The 12,300-nt window shown below is 36.7% G+C and overlaps 1 protein-coding gene across 1 annotated transcript; it reads right to left on the reverse strand.

Moving 5' to 3' along the window:
- Positions 1-4,539: 4,539 nt before the first annotated feature.
- LOC18042347 (oxysterol-binding protein-related protein 1C) lies at positions 4,540-12,147 on the reverse strand. The gene is made up of 10 exons (XM_006434059.2): positions 11,187-12,147; positions 10,754-11,110; positions 8,550-8,649; positions 7,793-8,241; positions 7,301-7,456; positions 6,564-6,731; positions 6,349-6,489; positions 5,783-6,013; positions 5,327-5,440; positions 4,540-4,899 (listed from the first exon to the last, which is right to left on the reverse strand). Exons 1-10 carry the CDS (start codon positions 11,721-11,723, stop codon positions 4,732-4,734), a joined length of 2,421 nt encoding a protein of 806 aa, XP_006434122.1. The 5' UTR covers positions 11,724-12,147; the 3' UTR covers positions 4,540-4,731.
- Positions 12,148-12,300: the final 153 nt, after the last annotated feature.

Here is a 12,300-nt window from a genome sequence, read left to right on the forward strand (position 1 = left end):
TAAGATCAAAATCCATGTGGAGAAGGACAATTAATTAATGGATTTCCCGGCATTGTCTTCTTCCATAATTTTGTTGTCAAACTTATAATAAAACCATAGCAATTAGATATTATTGATCCCCTATTCCTCACGACCGGATTAAAAAAACATTTCGATTGTGTGACAATGGTTATCCAATAACCTATGCTACCTTACCTTTCAATGCAAAATTAGAAAAACAAGTTTAGTTGGTGGATTGACCCATTGATATAATCTCCGTATTGTTTTTTCAATTATTAATATATATATATATATATATATATATTAGGACGAGATACCATAAGACCTTTGAATTTTGATTACGTAGTTCTATGATTATATTAAAAAATCGTGTCATTGAACTATTTGATGCACCAATTATTCGGTTAAGAAAATTATTTAAACTAATCAAGTTTATCAATTATCATTTCCTATCATAGAAGGTTATATATTTATAAAATCAACAATTATTATTGCAGAGAACCGTTGAATGTTGATATGCTTATTGTATTTTATTATTTATTTTAATATATCCATATTATTATATATATATATATATATATATATATTAAATTCAATTTTGTTTTGTTGGGTATTGTTTATGCTTCTAAGGAGTTCTCACGAATGAATACTGAACAGAGGCAATACAAACAGTCGCTTTCACAGTTGCACCGAGCGGCCTGAGCTGGCACGCTCGTGGGACCCACTCAACCAGGAGTTTTAGCTGTCCGTATGGCACGGCTGTGGGGTCACAAATACGGTGCGCTTAGGAACAGTTAGACGTGCGACAATGTCCCACCCCGCCCTGCCACCTCTCCGGTTCTAAAGGACTTATCCAAGCCCTCCACGTGTAACCTCAACAAATAAACCACCTGTATTTTCCCCCCCACGTTATAATAATTAGTATTCTAATCGTATTATATATTCGGTAACATAAACAACAAAAACTATGTAATAATAATAGTTGGACACAGAAGCTATTTACTGTAATAAAAAGAAAAATGGAGGAAAAAAAAAGGAAAGAAGAGAGGAGCAGTTAAGTTGGGGAACACGCCCAAAAATGGCTGCGGTGTCAGCTAAGAATGGAGCAGCAAGCATGTGAGAAATTTGAAAGACACACGGCAAAAATTGCGTTGGCGTGGCTTTGATTACATTACACAACAAACACAATAGCCAGCTTCTCTCTCTCTCTCTGGATTCTCGAATTTGAATGGTGAAGACGGAAGACAAGAGAAACATGCGCGTCGGTAGAGTCACGCGCGACGGGACAATATGCCTGCCTTGTCATGTTTTTTTACGGCATTAAATATTCTCTAATTTGTCCCTCACTCCCGTTTTGGCCCAAGAAATGTTTGTGATTGTGAAAAATATCAAGACCCCAAATGCCAAATATAAGTTTCATATTACACGTCAATTTTTTTTGTGAGGCCAGGCCAGGTGGGGTGGTGCATGTCGTATTGTGGATAATGGCCTTCAAGTCTTTGGCCGGTTTTAGGGTTTGAGTTTACAAGGAGAATATTAAAGCCAGACAGAGCTTGTAAATGAATTTTGTTTTTCTTTTTCTTTTTTTTTTAAAAGTCAAACAAGGTAGATACCAGATACAGCATACAGGTAAGCAGCTTAGTGCTGTGCCATTAATTTCTAGGTTTCAAGGAAGGAAATACTTGAAGAGTCTAGAAAATGTCCAGGTCTTTATTTATTCCAACGCAACGAATAAATGAAGAATCTTGTTAAGCTTAGGTTGTGCATATATATATAGATATTTTCAGTCCCAAATAAGGAAGGATCATCTCTTAATCATGTCCATTAATGAAAGCATACGGTTGATTTTTAGTTGATGATGACATTCATATGGTTGATTTTCTGGGTATAGGTATTGAAAGGGACTATGATGAGAATTTTACACAATGCTGTTTATAGATTCACGCTCTTTTTTTTTTTTTTGTAAATTATTGAGTACAAATTGGTTTAATAAATTTTGAGAATTACGCGACGATCGTACAGTAAAATTTGTATCCACACATTCTCCCCCCACCCAAAAAAAGGATATTAGATTGTGGCAATTGGAAATAATAGATTGACCATTGAGGGCCCTCTTAAATCAATCATTTATTAACCAAACAAGTGGACCTATTTCAGGCCCAAAATCCAAAACCCATTTAAGCCCAAATTTGAAGCCACCTGAAACTGCCGCTGACAGAGAACTCGGATCAGAGCAGAACAGAACAGAAAACAAAAACAGAACCTCTTTTTATTACGAGGCCTCAAACAAACTTCCCTGAATCGTGAGTAGGAACATTTTGTCTTGTAAAATAATTCAAGTAAAGCATAGGATCAAAACAATGTACTCAGAATGACAACTCACTGCTCACTTGAAAATTTGACAAAAGTCACTCTGTGCCCCTCATTTAATTATAAATTCGGTCTTTGGCGGAATGCCGATGCTGAATATTCCCTGCCAGCTTTACGCTTCCGTCTTATTAGTTCTTACTTGATAGAGTTTCAGTACCACTACTTCACGCTTTCTTTCTTTCTTTTATTTTTTTAATAAAGATGGGGATTCTTCATTTGTTTCAGTTTTCTCTTGATAGCTTTTAGCTAAAATAATAAAGAGTATTAAGAAGAGTTGATACTGTATTCGGGCTTCTTCTTTTGATGAGTTTATTACTCCACGCACCTGCTGCTACTTGATTGGCTAAAATTATCGGGAGTGGCTACTACAAGATTAGAGAGACATCAAGATATTTAATACTGATTTCGCAGCTTATTATTTGCTAGATGGAATGCATGTTACTATGATCACTTTTTTTTTTTTTTTTTTGGTTCATCATTTCTAAAATCTTTTTGTTGCACTCGTCGTTCTCAATTTGTTCGTGTAATGTTTTTTTATTCAAAAGCGGAACAAACAAATTTGTAATAGGTAAAAATTAAAAAAAAAAAAAAAGGCCTTGTACAGCATGCAACAAATGTATTCGATAATTGTATGAATTTTCTATTAAACGCTATCAATAATTTCATTTCACACGGGAGGATCGAGCTAAAGAAAAAGTGAATTTGAAACGTTTTATAGCATGGATTTGGAAACAGCAAAAGGGCAAGGCCATTTTATTATGCAGCGGGGGGGCAATGTCTAGTAGGTAACTTCAAAAGAAATGACTCAGCGAGCAGTCGAATCGCCGACCATGAACTGTATCAAAATCAAGTAGCCGTCCTATCTCATCTATGCCCGCAAGAGCTTTTGAAAATAGAAAATAGGGATAATTTTGTCCTGCACCCAACTGTTTCAACATATTTCACCACACACCCATATGTTTCGAAAATACTCACTCCACACCCAATTCCGTTAATTTGACCGTTTATTCTAACGGTCAAAGGGCAAATTTGGAAATTCATATCCTAAATATTATTTGATGATGATAAATTAAATTTATTTGATAATTTAATTGATGAAATTATTATTAATTACCTTTAAATAAATTTTTTTAATGTAAACATTAATTATTAAATTAATATTTTATCTCATTTTATTTTTCTCTAATTCAAGATAAGGGGTATTTTGGACATTTATTTAAATTTCAAATAGCTCCGTTAAACATAACGGTCAAATTAACGGAATTGGGTGTGGAGTGAGTATTTTCGAAACATATGGGTGTGTGGCGAAAAATGTTGAAACAGTTGGGGGCAGGACAAAATTAACCCTAGAAAATATTTTAAAGATGATGATGCGCTTCGATGACATGACATGACGAAAAGTGTCGCGTTTGCCTGAAGTTGCAATTACAAGATATAAATATAAAAAAAGAAATGGTCACAGCAATAAGCAAACAGCAGTCAAATCCGGACAAAAAGAACAAATGAAACGGAATATATCTCTATACTGGAAGATATTAGATATGGTGAAATGAAATCTCACAATATTTTACCCAAATATTTTGTCGTCTTATGCGATTGTTGGGCTGGGTTCAGCTGAGGTCATTTCAATGTAATTGAATGGTCAAGATTGATTGGACTGTTAGATCAGATTTTTTGGGGGGATTGAGGGGATGTTCATGGATTTGTTTAGCTCACCGCTCATCAATCCAACTATCAAAATCATTGCAGAAAAATAAAGTAGAAATGTACCTAGCAAACAACTAATGCGTAACTCGTGAGACCATCTTCTACTCTGCTTGTCAGAATATAAAAATAAACAATTCAGTTGCGTCAGTCACTCCACATGCCGCAAGCACTTTGGGACTTCAGGTTTTGAATGCAAACTTTGGAATTGCATTATCATAATTAAAAACTAAAAGAAATGGAAAGTGTGAATATCTCCACCGAAGAGGAACAAATATCGGCGGCCGATTAAACTTGCTGAGAAAATCGGGATGTAGTAGAAGGAGAATGAAGGCTGTAGAGAGTGAGAGGAAAGAAAGTAATGCTTAATATCTGTTAGTATCACAAGAATGACGCGATAAATCATTGCCAGGAGTTGCAGGTTTTGAGTTGAGAGATGGAAACATTTCTTTTACTATCGGCTAATCAATAAAAACTGGATAGACAGAGGGTATTTTTTTTTTTTTAAATCATTTTTTCTCTTCTAATTTTCTTACATGAATGATATGAGATAACTACAACTAGACAGCTTTCACTAGCAGTCCTCAGGGGACCACCCAAGGTAAAAAGAAAAATAGATGAAAAAGAATGGAGAAAACAAGACGAAAATATGTAAACTCAGTCCAACATCTGATCAGAAGGGATATGACCAAATATATCAGGACATAAGTTCCAATCTCCTGTTTCTCTCGCTTCCCAGTACCCGCCAATGTAGCGATATGTACCGGTTGCCCTATCCTTTGCAAACCATCTTGGCTTCCAGCCATTCTCTTGCATCTTCCGAGCCTGATATAAATTCAAAACAGTTATTCAACACCATCAGAATCTTATTAGCAACCGATGAGCAAGAAACAACGATACAAATTATCCAAGGCAGTAGACATATAAATTTGTAAGTTAAAGAGTCTACATGTATGTTAGGGACTAGACCATTGTCAAATTTTATAGTGGTCCCCTATTCTAGTTTTTCTCATTAGGCAACTGATAAGCATTTCCTTTGTAGCACCTATGTGTCTGCTTGGTGTATTATTTGCTGTTTCCCTTAAATAAACCAAAAAAGTGTTCTATTCATCTTGTTCTTGTTAATTCACTTTCCTGATGAGCTAACGGAAAATAGATGAAGGTCAGCCTCAAGAGGTGTCAAAATTTTGGGCACAGAAGTGGCCAGCACACTACGTCAATTAATGCAGTGAAACTATAGCGCAAGATTTACCTGCCGTTGTCGCTGCTCTAGCCGCAACTTTTCTGAATTTGCCATCTCATACTCCCCATTTTCCAAACACCTTTGGTCAGGTCTGAGCCTCGAATCTGTTGGAGGCAACTTTTCCTGCACAAAAATTTTATTATAAACCAATATATCCCAAAGAACTGTGAAATGCTAACACACATCCAGAAAGCACAATCCAAGCAGAATTGGGTACATAGTACATGTTTAATGATTTTACAATTCTTTGGGAATTCAAGAATTGCTACAAAACACAACCTTATAAACCATGCAAAGGATCTCTCTATCATATGTATTACAGTATTAGTGTGGCTGTACTTAGACAAGTTCGAGAACGTGAGCCATACAAAACATGCATGCAAATAATATGAACGTACCATGCAAGTATGTGAGAGACAAAGTGTGCATGTAGGAAAAATGCAATGATGCTGTCAAAATAATCACCTTCAGACCAGGGGTGACTTCATTCAATGTGATGGCAAAACGAGTGAAGTTATATCTGGTGGCATATTTGGGAGGCTTGCTCCGCTTCCAGAGCAGGCAAGCTTCTGATAAAGACTCAAGTTCTTTTCCCTTTCCAGAACATTCTCCAATCACGTAATGGATGCTCTCATCCCATTTTCCAAATAGGGTTGCCACTGTTTTTCCATTCCTGTCTTGAACTATGCCATGTACCTGGGGGGAAAAAAAAATTAAATTCATATGGTATGAAATGACAGTGCTCAATAACAATTAGAATAATTGACTGCAAATCAGAAATAATATTCTTGTGTTTTTCAGTATTTATTTATTTTATCTAAAATAAGCAATGAAGACTCTTCACACTTCTCTCTAAATTTCTTTACCTGTTACTATAATGTGTGATTTAGCACGAACAATGTAGCTCAGTCAAATGGACCTATGAAACTCGTATCAATCCATGTTGACCAAAACCATTATTACAACAGTTATGAAAACATTGTAAAATGCAAAATCGCACAGTGATGGCCTTAAGTCTAAGAAGGAAAAACCTGATGTGGATTTCTGTCAATGATAGACTGCTCTTTGAATTTCAGCTTACACGAGTACTCACGATTTCCCTCTATACGCATTGTACCATAGTGATCACAGTACAACTTTCCCAATATGAGATTATAGATTGATGAGGTAACCTGACAAAAAGAACATCCATGTCTAACTACCCTTCATCAAGAGTGAATGTTATTGGGGATTGATGGTAACATACCTTACTCCATTGGAAAACTTCTCCATCATCAAATTCCAAAGTTAAGACACCAACAGGGTCAAGCTGAATTGAACGACCCCAAAATTTGCTCTTGAGATTGCTATCTCCCCAAAATTTCCATCCTGTGCCCTGACAGTGACAGGCAACGATCATGGGATGATGACTGACCTGACACCAAAATAAAATGAGATCAGTTGCGTGATATATTTAGTATAAAAAGATGATAGACAAAATCATGAAGAAAATGCAGAAATATGTGGATAAACAGGTTATACACATGTGATCTCAGTGCAAAGCCAAGCGGAACACAAGAAGAAACTGCAATGGCACAGTTGATTGTATTCTTCCCAAGTCTTTATTTCACAATGCATTGGAAACAAAGCCAGTTTTTCATCTACGGGGTTATCTTCTTTAATTTTTCAATTGGGACTCCATTCAGAATAAGTGTCTCTAATCTCAGTGATTTGTTAATTTTAAAAACACTCATCACCTATTTTCTTGTTTTCATCTATCATATTTTTCCTTTGAGAATCCAACATTATGTTTTTCAGCGGATTCTCAATTATTCACCAAATTAGCTCATTTTTTTCAACTAATAATATTTAGGAAGCCTCTATCAGCAATGTTGAGGTATTCAGAATGATAAAAATCTTTTCTAATGGCACATATGAATGCAGATGACAAGAGAATAGAAGGTATAGATTGTATATTATTAACTTAATTTTGTGAAGACAAACCTTCTCTGAGAAAAATTGAAGGCCTTTATCAGGATAGTCGGCCTCATAAGTTTCCCCCAACAGCGGATTAAATGGTTTACAGATCCTTCCTTCAGTTGAAGCATAGCCGGATACAGCAAAGGCAGCCACATTTAAAATCCTCATCAAAGTATTACCCTGTAAAATTTCAAGAAAGCAAAAGTTCATGGAACTGCACCAAAGATCTAACTCGTCAAAGATGCTTATGACAGGCACACTCTAAAGAACACTGCAACAAGCCCATCTACCACAATGAAATCCAAGTTCAATACATATTAAGTATGAACAGAAGTCAGAGGCCTTGCAGAAATATGAGCCATGCAGCAATCTGTTGTTACTATTACATAATATAGAAGTATTTCCCGTATGATTGTATAATTGTATATACGTGCATGGGCGGGTGTGCATAGTGGTGCATGAGGGCAAGAGATCACTACCAAGGAAAACGACCAAATTTTTGAGTCAGGTACCTACCCTTTTCCCCCACTCATACGCCCGATCAATGAGATATGAATACTCCAATTCTTCAAAACATTTTTGTAGAGAAGAGAGAGGCTCATTGAAATATACAGGAAGACAAATTTTTGTGAGGTCCTTGCCAATGTTATCCTTGATCATTGCCCAAAGACTGACACCCTTCTCTTTTTCAACTGGGTCAGGCAATTTCTTACGTCGCTTAATGTAAGGATAGTTAGTTCCAACAAATCTGATAGAAGCATCAATGTCATTTTCAGATTCGACTATCTGAAGGCTTTCTTCATCTGAAGAGAAAGATGATGACCGGAAGTCAGATCCATTACTTTTAAGAGAACTTGATGACAGAAAGTCTCGAGTATCAAAGAAAGTATTTTCATCTTCATCTGTCTCGTCCTCTACACCATCAACTCTTTCATTGTCATCATCAGATTCAGTTGCACTGCCCTCTGCAGAAAGTAGGAAAAAAGAAAAACCAGTGAGTTTCAACAATACATATGGACAAAAAACTGAATATTTAATCTCTTAAGAATGGCTTGATGCTCCTCCCAATAAATGAAAAATGCAAAAGATTTAGCCATAGATTCTTTGCTAGTGACAATAATGAATAAGACAAAAAACCTTCTCAAGTGCAGTAAATTCAATAAAGAAATTTTCAAAGTTTATGGGCACCTCATTGGACTTTAAGATTGCAAAAGCAATTAGCAGGAGAATATATGGACCGAAACAAACTATAGAGGTTACTGAATAAACTTACCACTGAATTTGTCTTGCCTTAACGTAGAGGAAGCATCTTGATCAATCAACTGTCTCTGGCTCTCATCAACAACTGTATTCTCCAGATCAACCTTTTCTGTCTACAAAATACAATTTGAACAGCATTTTCAGAGGACCATGAAAAAGCTAATAGCAATGTCTTGTGCCTATGTAAAATTGAGATGTTTCTTAAGACAAGGGAAACTACAATTTGCACAAATTACTTAATTAATTGATGAAAATGAGAGAATAATTATTCAAAACAACTACTGCAGAAACGTTATTCTACAGTAAGGAAATCACCACGATGGGGTCTACAAGAATCTGAACCTTTCATTCATATGCAAGTCATATGGATTGCATGAAAACTGATCCAATTTTTAACATCAGTTGTCCTACCTGAAAATCTAAGAGAATCATTCGAATTTGATGGATTTTTATACACAAAGAGCGTCTTAATGGACCAAGATGCTCATACAACTGATTCTTTTCATCCTTAAAGAAAGTAGCATTGTTTTTCTTCACAGTTGGCTAAGGTCTAGAAAGTGAAAAAGTTTAGTAAGATAAAACTTGGCAAAATAAAACTGAGGACCAAATACATTTGCTAAGTGAAATATTTTGAGCAACACTTCAACACTCATCAAGGGTAGTTTTTCAAAAGTTTGGACACACATTAAAGTTTTAGATATAGATAAATATAACTGAAACCAAATAGATTATGCACAATTAGCTAACTCTGACAGGTTAAATGCAGAAAATCTTTTTTTATTTTTTAAACAAAGGTAAAAGATCACAACTAACCACCATGTATATATGCAAGTACACAACACCATATACTTATCCGGAGGTGTACCGTGCTAAACATAAAAATGGAGACTAAATTTCTTCCAGAAAGTCAGCCAGATTGTTAGTCTAAAACATCTGCTGGGTACCCCACTAGTATGTTGCAAGGATAATCCCATCAGATGGTAAAGGCATGTTTGGTTGTAATTATGAGGAAAGGAACCACAAAAGTTGCACTCTAAGCAGGCATGCATGAATAATAACCTGACTGAATATTGTATATCACTAAAATTCAATTGATCATCGACTTTGGAGAATCCATTTTTATGAGAATGATTTACCAAATCATTAACTGCTGCAACAAAACTCTCACAAAGTTAGTCCCTCTCCATTGACCTGCGCTCACAGAAAACCAACAAAACTGTAATACTGCCACTCTTCTTCCGCTGCATTACTCCTATTACCAAGAGCTGCACCCTTACACTCTCACCATCATCACTGCAGTTGCCATTATTTTTGCTGCCACCATAGCCATATTTCATCAACACAGTGAACACCAATCACTGAAATTTCTTCAACTCAGCATAACAACACTTTAATCTTAAACAAATTCCAGTTAGCGCCTCAACCAGATCACCTTCGCTCCAGTCATATCTCGTATGATGCTTACACATCATTAATCTTTTATAAACTCAACTTATTTCTTTTGTCTACTTTATGCCCTTCGGTCCCTCTTATAACAGTTAGCAATTGTTTAAGGATATATAAACTTTCTGTCAGATGATACTGCACTTGGTTATCAGTCAGCTATTGTTAGAGATGCTCCACTTCCTACGCACTCAGTTAAATGTTATCAACATTCATACAGTATAAAAGAAACATAAGAGAAAACATTAATGAGAGAATTAGATACTGAGAGCAAACATTTTATAAACATTGGAAAAAGAAATACTAACAGCAGCCTTCAATAAAACACAAACACTGAGTTCTAACTTGAAGTTATATGCTTCTTCTCATTCTAAGAGAGAATTGACGGTTTGCAGCAAAACCATAGGTCACATGAAATTTTCCAATAAACAAAATACAACAAAAATCGAGAGTTAACCAATTAGCCTTCTGCTTGTATGGCGTGCAAAGATTATAATTCCAAAGATTTTTTGTATTCCAAGAAAAAAATCGATTTTATTATGTCACTCTCTCATCTAGTGACTCAACGTGAAATCCTAAAAGTGGAAAAAGTGAGATAATACATTAACTGCCCCAACAAGAATTCCTACCCCAAGAACTAACAGCCTACATACAAAACTACAACAAACAAACTTAATTCACTAGCTTAACTTTTAATAAAAATCATTTTGCAACCGTAGGAGAATCCGAACAAATAGAGTTCCGAATTTGATTTCTAGTTTTCACTAAATGTACCTCTAACTGCCTTAACGTGTCAATTAGCAGCCACTGCTTCTGCTTAAGCAACAGCAGTTGGCTCTGCAGCGGCGCAAACTCGTTCCTCATAATCTGCTCGCTCTCCTGTATTACTTCCTCCCTTACTCCCTCTTCCGATAGGAGTTGCCTCAATTTCTCCGTCGACACTTGGATGCTGTCCATTGGAGCCATCAATTCGCTATTCGACATTCGCGGAAACATGTCTTTCACGGCCTGCAACGCCTCCATCCATGCAAATCGATCTTCCCGCGTTTCGGCCCGCAAATGCAGCCGTTTCGTGCCAGTAAATATCGAAAATCGTTTATCATCCGATTTGCTATCTCGGATTGATGAAACCTGTAAAATCCAGTACAACAAATGCTTAAAATTAAAAAAAATGAGAAGTTTTATTGATAAATAGTCAAATACGTACCTTGAGGTGGACTTCGCCGAAAGGCTTGCGGTTGAGAAGGCGTTGCGACGTCGTTTCCTTCTTATGTTTGCGTTTTGAGATAATTCTTGTGGACTCTTCGCCGATAACTTTGCAACCTCTCTCGGTCTCTTCACTAACAATGATCTTATCAGGTCCGTGGATTTTATAATACGACAAAACGCCGTCTTGCAAAACGAACCACCTTGGCCTCCAACCTTTCCCGTAATTCACCCACTTGTACAGCACTCCGGATATCCCATTCCCTACGATGTCGTTTATCTTCACATCCACCGGCTCTGCTCGCTGACTCAGCCTCGGTTCTGTATGATTGTTGTTATTCCCGTTATTACCGTTGCTGTGATTATGATGGTGGTGGTTCGCTTGGACGGTGGTGAATCGGACCGGCGGGTCAGGCCGGGTCGATGCTGTTACATTCGCTGAAGGAGGAGGAGGCATAGTGAATAAGTTGTCAGCGAAGGGATTATGAGGCGAGGGATTGTGATCAGATACTGCGGAGATGCAGCAGAAGGGATGCATAATCAAATCATTAACTACAAACAGACAGATCACAGGAATTGACGGTGTTAATACGGCGTCGGACCACGGTTGTGAACATGACGGTAGATTTCATGTTTTTTTTTAACTCTAGTTCCTCTTCTTCTTCCCCTTGCTATAATATTTTATTCAAAAGCGAGATTTCGTGGAATTGTCGGAATCTGTTTGGATAAATTAGGAGACGGTTATCGAATTTAACTGATGATTTTATTTACCATCAAAGAGATTTTATTCCGAGGAGTTCGGGAGAAGAAGAAAGAGATTGAGTGAACAAAAGAGATACGTATGTCCCGTGAGTTTTTGTCCGGTGACGGGTTTGTGTTTGAATTAAAACGACGATGGAATGGTTTTAATGTGAGCCGGCTTAAAATACAAGGCGGTTGTTGAGCGGTTTTATATGGTTTCCCAAATCTTAAATTATCGTTATCATTTATTAAGAAATGGGTTCTGTCTGGATGCGGAAGAGGATAAAGTTGGGGAGAGCCGCCGGCCGAGCGGAAGGGTGACAGCTGGAGAATAGAAGGGATGCTGATACGTGGAGATTATTTAGTGGTCGATA

This window comes from Citrus clementina, unplaced genomic scaffold, assembly GCF_000493195.1.
Source record: "Citrus clementina cultivar Clemenules unplaced genomic scaffold, Citrus_clementina_v1.0 scaffold_5, whole genome shotgun sequence".
In the NCBI taxonomy this organism is placed as follows: domain Eukaryota; kingdom Viridiplantae; phylum Streptophyta; class Magnoliopsida; order Sapindales; family Rutaceae; genus Citrus; species Citrus x clementina.

Coding starts and splice junctions, on each gene's coding strand:
- LOC18042347 (XM_006434059.2), bottom strand. CDS start 11,723: ATGCATCCCTTCTGCTGCATCTCCGCAGTATCTGATCACAATCCCTCG. Junction 6,732..7,300: donor TTCAATTTTTCTCAGAGAAG/GTTTGTCTTCAC, acceptor TTTTGGTGTCAG/GTCAGTCATCATCCCATGAT. Junction 6,014..6,348: donor TTGACAGAAATCCACATCAG/GTTTTTCCTTCT, acceptor TTTTCCCCCCAG/GTACATGGCATAGTTCAAGA.